Raw genomic sequence first — 13,181 nt, forward strand, 5'->3', positions numbered from 1 at the left:
TTCCAATAAAGTAGTTACATTGAAAGACATATTAAGTTTTAATATAATAGTCGCAACTAAAAACGCACTTATTAAGTTCCGATAAGTAGTTTAAATCAAAGATGCACAAAGAAAATAGTCTAATTTAATGTCCCCTAGTGCATGAAAACAATCTATCAATGATGCAATGGCCAGGTCTGGATTTAAATCTATGGAGACCTTTACCCCCATTCAAATTCATAATATTTTGGAAGAGAAACGTCTTATATCTATATTTTACTATATAGTCATGTGAAAAAAGTTAGGACATCCTATGAAAGCCTGTGTATTTTTGTAACATGTTTGGATATATAGATATTTAATCTCAATTTTAACAATGCTGAGAGATTATAGGAATATAACTAAACAATTAAAACTGAAGAAAAGACATTTCAAGATCTTCTGTAAATGTAATTATCAGAACTAGTGATATCTGAAATAACAGTGAGAATGTAGCCATCTACCAGTCATTCTTATAATTCTTAAGTGTAAGCTTTTCTGCTTTTGAAAAAATGCATTCTATAATTTGAGAAATTTTTAAGTTAAAGAAAGATAATTCATCGTTTTTCTTGGGCAAACTTCAGAGACATCACTTGATCAATTGGACCATTTAGAATAATTTCAGCATTTTGACGGTAATCTATTTCAGATTTTCTGAAATGTATTATCAGTTAGAATAAACATTATCATCTGAAATGTATTATCAGTTAGAGACATTATCATCCAAAAAAACCTGAAATGTTTCGTCACATAAGAATAAACCTCAATTCTCTTTCCAAGTTTTTGCACAAGATAATCGATAATGTGTATGAAACTAAAAGTTCTAAAGTGATCTATTTGACTCTGTTGTACTTATTTACCTTTGACATAATCTAACAGACCTAATTTGACATCACTACAACCAATGCGCTCGTGTTGTACACTGTATTCTGATGTACTATTTTTTTTTAGGTCCTGATTGTTCAAAATCATCAAAACGACCAGGCGACGAAAATCGCACTAAAGATTTTGACAGTACGGTAGCTGTAATGAGAAATAAAAAGCGGTTTAGCCTAACTGTTTACATTTCATAATATTAATATAAAAAAAACAACCTGGTAGAGGGCCTGAGGCCTCATGGTAAATCCGGCACTGAAAATGGTAATTTTTCAATCCACTATGTACTGAAGAACTGTAGATTTATTGTTTTTAATCTTATAATAGAATGCTAGAAATATTGTAAAATCAAACTAGTTTTAAATAAATAGTTTATTTTATCATACTATGTGAACCACGTTTTCTATTGTTGTTTTTCTATCAGGCTGGCTTTAATACTCCTCAGAGTAATAACATCATATTCCGGATTGTGATATGTAGTTTATTTTTTCAAACAGTATAAAATACAAAACAATCATCTGAGATTTATACAACTTCTCAGTTCTAAGGAAAAGAAGTAGTGGGTGGTTAGAGCAAACTGAAGAATTCACTAGTGTGGGTGGCGTGTGAGTATAGTATGCAACACTGTAGTAACCATCTACGTAATATCCTAAGTGAAAGACACCTTCACGACACTCTCAAGAGTGTCATATGTCATGAGAAACAATTATACACAAAAAACATCACAATTTCACCTTCATTTCCAAAAATGATTAGTTATTTTCGTGTGTTTCTAGGTATTTTAGTGTGCACGTTTAGATTTTAGAAATACTGTGCTACTAAGAAATTATAGTTATTGAAAAATACAACTCAGTACAAAAAATAATGTCTTACAAAATGTGAATACGGAGAAAAATATACACTAAACCAATAAACCGTTCACATTCCGCATGTCTTAAAACATTTTTAATTCTCTCTATAGTTGAATGTCATATTTGTAAACGTGTTCTTCTATTAAACACGACCTTTCTAAAAGTAAAATTCCACCTTTTTTTTATTCTCAGCCAATGTGTGAGTTCAACGGAAGACATCAACCCTATTTTTCTCAGATTTACCAAGCAGGACCTGGAATCTCACTACCAAAGTCAACATAACACGCATTTCCGTTTGTACATGGCATGCGCTAGTGCACTTTTTATCTGCAGCTGTATTATTCAAATACTGACGTTGCCTTTGTACGTATACATAGAATTGTGATTTTGTGCAACAAGTGTTTTGTCGTAAAATCTGTTATTATGTTTCAAATAATTGCTTTATTTTTACATCTCGAAGTAGATTTCTTTATTGTATATCTGTAAACTAATAATTGTATGATTAGTTAAATACAATAAACTATATTGTAGATTTATTTGCGTATAAATATCACTTTTTTAATCTTAAGATTAAAAACTGATATTTTTCGGAAATTATTCTGTAATTTAAAAATCTGAATTTAATTTTCATATGTCAATAACTCGGGAATGGAAAACCATCTTTGTTTTCTGGGCGAGAAACGTATGAGTTTCAGATTTTATTATAGTTCTAAGTTATATTTCTAACTAGTTTCTAGCTACTTGTTTTCCTTTTAATATGAAATAAGTGCAACTACAACGAAATGAATAACACATAAGCGGAAAAGATGAGTAATTTGACCTGTTGAGAACCGCCAAATTATATTTTAATTACAGCATTTTAATGCAATGGACAAACGAGAAGTCTTCAGAATTACAACGCTAAAATCAGGGGTTTGATTCCCTACGGTAAACACAACAAATAAACCGATTTGGCTTTTCTATATAAAAAAATCATTCACAAACACTTATTTATATGAACATAAAATAATGTCGTGTCGTCTTTCATTCTTGGCGGTTTCTTTTAGACTATTACGGAAAATAATTCTAAGTCCGATCCACTTGATGGGGCGAAACCAGTTTATCTCATGCGTATTCACAGTTGTATGTACTTTGTAACTTATAGTAGGTTTACATTTACAGATGAAGTTAATCCTCTCTATTAATAATACTACGACTAATGTATGGTCCCTCAGTGACACAGCGGAATGTCTGCAGACTTATAATGCTAGAAACTGGGTTTCGTTACCCATGGTGGGCAGAGCACACATTGTTTATTGTGTAAACTTGTGCATAACTTCTAAACGAACTAACGTACAATTAATCCACTTACTTGTACAAAGTAGCACAACAGGTAACACCGATTCATGGCGTTATTGTTTAAACAAACCAACCAGTGTATTTTAACTCAATTAACATATTTTGCATCTCAACTAACTTTCAACCCAACCGAAAACAAACTTGACTCTTCACTTAGTTTTTTAGAATCTATCCTTGTTTAGATATTTCTAGGGCTAATGTGAACTTGTGATCACATTACATCTTTAAAAAAAACAGTTCCTTTTAAGACATAAATAAATTACAGTATTAGAAAATATAGATAACAACAATCATATAAAATCACTGTTTTGTTTCATATTAAGTAATTTTTAAATCTATCTATAAAACATATTTGATGTATACTAAATTTAGTGTTAACACGTCAAGGTGATGCCCACCATGAGTTAGAACGTTCGACTCATAATCTCAGGGTCGCGATCTCAAATCCCACCAAACATGCTCGCCCTTTCAGCCATGAAGACGTTATAATGTAAATGTCAATCCCACTATTTATTGGTAGAATACTAGCTCAAGAATTGATTTATACTGCAGATAGCCTTCGAAAACGAAAAAACAACAATACCTTAATGCGTTTATAATGAGTAAGTCATTTTATATTTCAAGATATTGCTCGAGATTCCATTTAAAAATATTTTCTACTGGGGTGATGGTTTTGAAAAATCTATATAATGTTGTTGTATGCTATTTTTTTAAATATTCTAATTTAAATGTTTGTTGGAAGGAGCATGCCACTACGAACGAGTTACGTGCAAGAGGTTCTGTTATAATGTTGTTTGTAAAGTTAGGCCTACAAGTATCATACCCTGTAGCCAATGTTATTCATGAACTGAATTAATTCGTTATCGCTACATGAACTGGATTTGGCATTATATTTACAAAATATTCCAAAAGAACCCGTTTAATAATAAAAACATGTGGCAATACAATTACAGATTTCTTTTCCATCAGATATTTATTTAGTCAACAATAAGTGAAATCAATATCTAGTTTCAGAACTGGGTTAATCACGAACTTTCATTTTACTGTTGTGTTAATTTAGATTTTAATAACTTAATTAATTGTAATAATTAATTTGAAAACAGGACTCTTCCAATTATTGGTGTTTTAACGTCTGCAGTGCTGTTAGTGGGGTCGCTTACTCTCTTTTCATGTGTCCAGCATTTCCAGGTAAGATTTCTTTGTTTTATAGGTAAATAAATAAACATTTTAATTATAACTTTATATATAAATGCGGTTAACTTTCCCACACCTATTAGTAGCTAATGCTTGCCCTTTTAGCCGTGAGGGCGTTATAATATGTGGTCAATCCCACTATTTGTTGGTAAAAGAGTAGCCAAAGAGTTGGTGATGGGTGGTGATGACTAATTGCTTTTCTATTAGTCCTACACTGCTGAATCAGGAACTGCTAGCGTAGATAGTCCTCGTGTACCTTTGCGCGAAATTCCAAAAACAAACAATATTCAGTCTATATTGAGAAAATGCTACTTGTTAATAAGGACCTTACTTCAATAGTATTTTGTATCTAAAGGTGATGAAGTGCAATAAACTCTGTGACTGTTTGTGGTCAAGCAATATATTTTTACGTATTGTATCGAGATTATTTCATTGTTTCAGCCCATCCCTCTAGTAGCACAGTGATATGTCTGCAAAGTTACAATATTTCGACACCCCTTGTGGGCAAAGCACAAATAGCCCATTATGTAACTTTGCACTTAACAACAAAACATTATTTCAGTCAAAAAACTAAGAAGCGACTTAGCAATAATTTTTTAATTAAATGTGATTTTTAAACTATCTGATACTTGTATAATTGTCACATGTATTTAAAGTCAAATAATTGCATAATGAGCTTCTATTAACAAAAAACGAGCCGTTTTTGCATATTATTATTAGTTAACTACAGCTGTCAAGTTATTAGCAGAATCAAATAGTCTTTTTCCAGTTGATAAACAGTATGTGGAAGAGCTCCAGTTTGTCGCCTCAAATGGTTGAGTACATTGTATTAAACCGTGATGTCCACAGCCAATATGCAGTCGCAATGTAAATACATGTATTAGAAGTACCTTTTTAAAACTGTTTATTATCTGCGAGATAAAGTATAATATGTACAGTCATAAAGTTTCACCAGGTTAACTGTATATCTGACAATAAACAAGTTTTAAGTTTTACTTCCTTTAATTATTATAAGTACATCGACTGGTGTTACATACGTAATGTTACGCCACCGAAAGTTGATCACTTTTGGAAGAGGTATCTGACTACCATTTCTGGCACAAAATATTAATACACACAAAATATGGAGATGTTTTCAGTTTGTAAGTTTAGAATTTCCATGATGAATATATCTCTTGTACCGAATGGTATTGGAAAATAAAGGGAATGTGGATCAGCATAGGGCACCACGATCATCCGCAAAGAGATCTGCTACTATTTATACCCCAGTCATGGTAAGCAAAGTAGGATATTTTATAACAGGTGATATTCCACGAACATAAAGGTCAGTAAAGAAAGCCATCCACATGTTGCAAACAACAGTACATAAAATAATGAAGAAGGATCTCCGTTTAGAAAAACGACACAATTCATATCTATGTTAAGACGTATGGTCGTCAGTTAAAACATGACCGGAAATGACGACATAAACATTTTAATATAATGCACTCAACCTTTGTATCTCAAGACGGCTGGTAGGAGTACTAAAACATTCATTAAAATAAAGTAGAGAACGTTTGTATAAACCCAGACGAAGGTTGACCCAAGGTAAACTTGAAATACTTTGTACATCTTGTTTAATTCTTTTTTCACCATTAAGTTAACTAAATTCATATTTTAACGTTTATATGGCAATATATCTTGACAGTTTATCATTGTAAATAAGCTGGAAACTATTTAGTTGGGTTCCTGGGATAAAAAGTATTTTATTTATTTTTAAATTAAAGTACATAAATAATATTAACTCATATTATGCGAACGTGTTGTAACATAGACTGGTCAAAGCTGAACTGACCAAACTGGACGGGTTAAAACTAACCTCCGTTCTTTGATATTTTTTTTATAAATGTCGCTGTTCTATCGATCAGATCATAATAATTTCATCAATACATTTGTCGCTGAATATGTTTTCTTTAGAAATAACAACTTGTGTACTATAGAATAATTAAATTAAGCAACTTTTAATATCTGCCGAAAACCTTCCAGCATTAAACATGAGAAAACAAGAAGTATTTTCATACTATAATGGAACTCTTACTTATATGATACTGGAAAAACCTTTTTATTACGCGACGTGCAACCCCCAACTTCAAGAATTCTTTTATCCTGTGTGCATGTAGATTTGTAATGGGGCTCACGATTTTCCCGTTTTATCTCCGTTTCCCTTCATGGAGAACTTTATTTTTCTCCATTCGCATGGTGCAAATATGACGTCATGAATACGTCACACGCAAATCTAATGCGCTGACACCATCTCCATAAATATAATAGTACTGTCTGTTGTATGCCCAAGTAAATACTTCGTAGGGTGTGGATGGATCTCCACCAAATTTGGGATGAAGGTTCATTAGGTCCTTGGGAAAATACACAAAGATTTTCAGTTTTGCATTTTGGGGTTTTATTGAGTGTTTTTGCGGGGTCTTTTACTACTACTTCGTCTCTGTTGATGGATATTCACATAATTTAGCATAAAGGTTTGCTGGGCCCATGAAGAGGTACGTGCAAATTTACGGTTTTACATTTTGTATTCTACTGTTCTTATAGGCGTTTTAGTTTGTTTGTTCTTTTAATTTCTGTAAAGGAAACAGCCCTTTGTGTCCTAAGATAACATTTCATTAATCTTGAAATTATATAACGTCCATCCAGGGTACAGGTACCCCAGCAAGTAAGAATAATAACACAATCCCGCTAAATTAAATTTGCTGCCTCATAGTAATGTAAAGATATTTATTGTAATGTGATGGTGACAAGTATTGTAGTACAATGTGGTACTTTATATCGGTTGTGATGTAATATTAGCAAATAATGTACTGGAATTTATATTGTTTTATATTCGTTGTAATGATAACAAATATTGTACTCTATAGTACAGTTGCTCATTGTGTTGTATTTGTTATAGTATAATTGCACCTGATAGTGTACTACAATATAGGGTTTATATTATTGTAAGGTAATTGTAACTGATAGGTGTACTACAATGTAGTGAATTATATTGTTGTAAGATACTTATCACCAGTATTGTACTACAGTATAATTCTGTATATTGTTTTAGTATAGTTGTGACGTATGGTGAACTATAGACTGTTTTATATCCATTGTACTATAAAGTAAACACCAGTTTGGTGCTTTATATTCGTTATAACGCAATGGTAATAAATACTGTACTACACTTTGTTTCTTTGTTTTTCTGGTTGTATTGTTTACGTAACAAATATTTTCAATTTAACTGAAAAATAAAACATTAAGTATTTGTCCCTCTTATTTGTCTTCATCACCAGAATTTTAATCATGTTAGAGCCACTTCAAGCTGTATCAAAACTGATCCAACGAAAAATGTTCTTCTCAGAGTTGTCATCTTTTTACTTATAACATCAGTTATCTTCGTCGCTGGTCTCTTAAATACGGTAAGAAGTATTGATAACTTATACTATATTGTTCGATTCTTACAAATTATTACAGACTTTTTTTTTTTGAGAGCTATGTTATGATTTAAAAAAAAAAAAATGTGGTCAGTGATTATTTTAATTTTATTGTTCATCAAGTATGATTTGTTGGTTAACCAAGACGTTAATTGTTATATAGTTATAAGGTAACATTCTTGTAAACAATGTTTTGAGTACTTACACTAGTAAACCTCTTAGGTTGTTGTTTTGGTAATTGTCATTACGGAACACATAGGCCTGGCATGGCCAAGCGCGTAAGGCGTGCAACTCGTAATCCGAGGGTCGCGGGTTCGCGCCCGCGTTCGCCTTCCCAGCCGTGGGGTGTATAATGTAACGGTCAATCCCACTATTCGTTGGTAAAAGAGTAGCCCAAGAGTTGGCGGTGGGTGGTGATGACTAGCTGCCTTCCCTCTATACACTGCTAAATTAGGGACGGCTGCACAGAGCCCTCGTGTAAATCCAAAACAAACAAACGGAACACATAAAAATCGTTCGGAAGTGGCATTGTAAGACAGTATATATAAATATGCAGATAAATCTATTGTTAGTGGAAAGCCTTTTTTTTTCTTTCTTCGTATTTGTATGGTTTTGTCTACATGTTAGAGTGCCTGGACTATCTCGTATTTTTATTTTATTTTTGTTGTCGTTGTTAAGTTACTGTGTACGAGAGTGCCTTTTAGGTTTGTGTCATGTATGTAAGTAATAAGCCATCGGTTCTTGAAAACACAGTGCCACGTTTCAGTAAGTATAGTGTAATTCTTTATTACAGTATATAAGTTACTGTGTACGAGAGTGCCTTTTAGGTTTGTGTCATGTATGTAAGTAATAAGCCATCGGTTCTTGAAAACACAGTGCCACGTTTCAGTAAGTATAGTGTAATTCTTTATTACAGTATATTTTATCTTTTTTCTGATGTGACGACATTTTAATGCATTTGGAATACGCTCGATGTTTGTTTTTGTTTTTTTATAGGATTGAGTATTCACTCCTGAGTGTTTGAGTGTCTTTTAGAAAAGTTTTCATGTCTGTTGGTTTTGGTTTGCAATCATTATTGTCGCTACACAATTTACGTAGATGTAGAAACTGTGGATATTGATGTTGTATTACTGCACGGTTGAGATGATTTGAAAAGTAAATATGTGAATCTATTTCTTTATAATGTACACTAGAGGTCAGATGGTTATCTCGTATGTATAAGTTAATGCCCTGAAAAGACAGTGCTACTTCCAGTATTTCTCACGTAAATTCTAAAGAAAATTGAAAACACCATACATAGTGTAGATATATATATTCGAATCCCGTCGCACCAAACATGCTCGCCCTTTCAGCCGTGGTGGCGTTATAATGTGATGGTCAATCCCACTATTCGTTGGTAAAAGAGTAGTCTAAGAGTTGGCGGTGGGCGGTGATGACTAGCTGCCTTTCCTCTGGTCTTACACTACTAAATTAGGAACGGCTAGCGCAGATAGCCCTCGTGTAGCTTGCACGAAATTCAAAACAAACCCATTTTAGTTCCCTTGGAAATTCTCTCCCATTTTAGAAACCTACTTCAAGTTTCATAACTTTCTGTAGTTCACTTAGAAATTCAATTCTATTTTAGTAGATTATGGTTTAAAGTTTACAAAATGTTCAATGTTTACTTGAAGTTCACTTCCACTTAAGAAAACACTTAAGGTTTACTCTGAACTTCTTCCTTTTATAGCACATAATACAAATTGATTGTCTAGTACCTTGCTAATGATTTGATAAATAGCTTACAAATGTCTATTTGTAAACTGCCCTTGACATGTACTACTTACAATTCATTGTATATATGGTATTCAGGTATACTGATATCCGACGGATAAGAATAAAGTACCCGCAAAACTTATGTTCCGAAAATGTCATATAAAGTGTCGTTTCAAAAAAACAAAACAAATAGTAAAAGCAGGAAAATGACATAAAAGAACAAATAAAGTAGATCTTTGTTCACGATAATTGTATACATCGTAACTTATTAATGGTAGGCTTTTACTTTACAGTTACACTGTAACTAGTTACTGGGGTTACAAAAGAGTATTTGTATAGAACCACAGGGGAAAATCAAGTCCAAGACCAATGTAACCCTACAATTTCAATTAACATTAGGCCTAAACACTTACATTATACACGTTAACAAATATTTAAAATAACATTTTAAACAAACAAACCCCCAAGTTATCTTAATTTCCACAAATAACTCCTTATAAAGGAGTTGCCCCACCCCTGAAGTAAACACAGTCGCAGGGTCAAGCTTCTATGGTACATTCGTTTTAATAATACTAGTTTATATTTACAGTTCTATAACAGGTTTACTGGGAAGACGCTTAATTTATGCAAGACATATACATGTACATAAAAAGCAAAATACCTGAAGATATTAGATTTTTTCTTCACCTTTTACGTATACAAAGGTAAAACGCATATCACACTAGCTCTGTTTCAAAGATTCAATGTATTATAGCGTTTAATATATTTTTTTTTCTAGGTGCTGTGCCCGTTAAATTATGAAATACACGTGAATTTAGTGGGCAATGTTTCTACTCAATATGAAAGTCAAGCTACACCATGTAGTCTTTATCAGGTGTGTTAAACTTACTGTCTTTCTTTTCGTACAAATGTAACTCATTACATGCTAGAATAGGTGTAGGAAGTAAAGTAACAATATATATATATATATTACAAACATAATTTTAAAGCCAAAACAAAACACATTAAAAATAAAGAAAATACACTACATTTAAAAAAAAAAAAGATCTTAGGGTACAAGTTACAACGTGGGATTCTAAAACGTATCCTAGGTTTTGAAGGTGATTGCGGAAGTAGGACCCACATTGTGATGGGGATACACCGTCTATCAGTCTTAACCTCCAATTCGCCAGTCTCACATCAGAAATAGGCACAATTAGACTAGAAATTAGGAGAACGAGATGTGGGTGCTTAAGCCCACAACGTCCCACATCTGTATCACCCTTCACTACCTGCAAACAGTTGTGGGAAGGTGACTGCTCTCATAAGTTCAAATAAGAATAAGAAAAAGATAAAAACAAAAATTAAGGAAACAAGATACCACCATTTGGGGGCAAGTAAGATGTAACATATCTCTTGAAGTTAGCATTCCTGCCCCCACTATGGTAGAGGCACTAACTAACACAACTTTGAATTATATCAATATACTTAGTCTACTGTGACTGTCGTGCTTTTATATGCGAATCATGATGCATAAAATAGTGCCAAGTTCTTAGATTAACATTTTTTTTAAAACAAACGCAGCGTATTTTGTTTAATTTTAATGTATTTTGTTCTGGCTTAAAAATTACGGTTATAATATAATTAATCAGAGGTTGACATTTGCTGTTTTTAACGCAGTTCTTCCTCATGATTTTGTTTACTTATTTAACTTCATTTAAATATATTTATTTAATTTCACTAATATATATATACAAAGGGTAATATAGATGCGGAACGTTGTGGGCTTGAGCACCCACATCTCGCTCTCCTAATTTCTATTTCTACATCTCTAATTTTAATTTCTATTGCTATTTCTTTATTTTGTTTTGTTATCTGAGATTGGCAAATGGAAGTTGAGACTGAGAGACAGTGTATCCCCACCACGATGTGGGTCCTACTTCTTCAGTCACCTCCAAAACCTAGGGTAATTTTATATCCCACATTATAGTTTGTACCCTAGGATCCTTTCAATTAGTGCAGCATTTTTATTTTTTTTTTATTTTTGTTTCGGCTTATTTTTGGTTATAACAAACTAATATAATTAGTCAGAGGTTTGGATTTACTGTTTTTATCGCAGTCCATCATTTTAATTTTGTTTTAATTTACTTAACTTTAACAGTATTAATTTTCTCTAAAAATATATAAATATATATTTATATTACTGTTAAATGTAAGTTCATGTAACAAGTATCGGTGTATGATTATTAAAATGATTGAACCATAGTAATAAATATCAGATGTATTACTGTTATTATCAAAACGATGAAAGAATCATATATAACAATTATAAGGCTTATTTTTCTTAAGATAATTATAGAAGTACATATAACAAGTATCGTGTGTTTTGTTTTACTTTACTACAATAATGTGTTGTATTCTGTTTCAGTACCACCAGTTTACGGCAGTACTTTCTCTGACTGTGGTATCTGTTTTTCTAAGGGTAAACTTCCTATTGAAATTCGTGTCCATGGTTAGTGGAATAACAGCGTTTGCAGTCATCTTTGTGTTTGTTAGATCTGATTTATTTGGTAAACCCTTGGAACAAGATTACGGGTAAGCAAATAAATGAAAATTGATTTCGGATTAGACGCCGGAGACAGCGAATTAGTGGCAGCCAATAGGCTTGCAAATTGTATGTACTTTTTTTGTATATATTTCTTATCATTTATTCATTGCAACTAAAAATCATGGATGTGAAATGAAATGTCATTTTTACACACCTGTGATTGTAAGCTGCCGTGGAGAAATAATGAGAAATGGGCAAAAATGTATTTAACCGTAAATGTTTTTATTATGATCATTTGTTCTGATTATTATATAACATAAAAAGAAAGTAAACTATTATTTATTGAAATCCGGAGTTAAGAACTGAGTTTTTCATGTTGGTCGTGGAGTAATAAAAACACAACAAAAATATCTTTGGTTGAGCATTAATATAAATCTGTCATAAAGTCAGCCAATGCTAATACTTGAACTTTATTAACGGAAACGTAAGCGATGTCAGATATGAATCCAGCAAGTTTCTCCTAGTATTTAGTGGAGCCCTTTACCCTTTTCTTCTGCCACACTCTAGGCCTAATGGCATTTAACCATAGGTAATTTGACCGAGAGAGAAGTGCTCTTATTTTTTCCAATGTCGTTTCATTAGAATCTTAAAGTACCAAATTGTATAAGTACTATCTCAATCTTTTATGTAATTTGATTAGAAACGACAACACTTTTTCTTTCTGTGAAGGAGTAGCTGAAATCATTCCATACACGAACTTCCCAAATAATCAATCAGTTGTAATACCAAATGAGAACACTCTACGTCAAAACTTTAGTTGTGTCAGTGAGCGTGTGTATTGTTTTTTCTTTTTTGTTTTGATTTTTTTTAAGAGTCAATCTTTTGTTTGTTTGTTGTTGTTTATTTCAGATTGACTGAGATACCTCTCTACCTGCATATCAACATATTTTTGGTGTTCTTCCTTGTGCTTTTGCATGTATTGGATCGACAGGTAAGGCTATATATATTTTTTCTTCTGAATGTTTTTTTTTATTAAACTGCCACTAGTTATGCAGTAGTATGTCTGTAGACTTATACTGCTAGAAACCGGATTTCGATACCCGTGTTGAGTAAAACAAAGATAGCCCTTTGTGTAGTTTTGTGCATAATACCAAGAGAAATAAAAAA

At 32.4% G+C, this 13,181-nt stretch overlaps 1 protein-coding gene across 3 annotated transcripts in view; it reads left to right on the plus strand.

Annotated features, from left to right (window-relative positions):
- LOC143247177 (adenylate cyclase type 2-like) overlaps positions 1–13,181 on the plus strand; it is a 75,184-nt gene that overhangs the window by 47,364 nt on the left and 14,639 nt on the right. For all 3 annotated transcript variants that reach the window (XM_076494820.1, XM_076494822.1, XM_076494821.1), the window contains 6 exons: positions 1,938–2,108; positions 4,187–4,271; positions 7,595–7,720; positions 10,266–10,361; positions 11,895–12,061; positions 12,924–13,005. In XM_076494820.1, the coding sequence (XP_076350935.1) occupies positions 1,938–2,108; positions 4,187–4,271; positions 7,595–7,720; positions 10,266–10,361; positions 11,895–12,061; positions 12,924–13,005 (727 nt within the window). The remainder of the gene's footprint in view (positions 1–1,937; positions 2,109–4,186; positions 4,272–7,594; positions 7,721–10,265; positions 10,362–11,894; positions 12,062–12,923; positions 13,006–13,181) is intronic.

Source organism: Tachypleus tridentatus, chromosome 3 (genome assembly GCF_004210375.1).
Source record: "Tachypleus tridentatus isolate NWPU-2018 chromosome 3, ASM421037v1, whole genome shotgun sequence".
In the NCBI taxonomy this organism is placed as follows: Eukaryota; Metazoa; Arthropoda; class Merostomata; order Xiphosura; family Limulidae; genus Tachypleus; species Tachypleus tridentatus.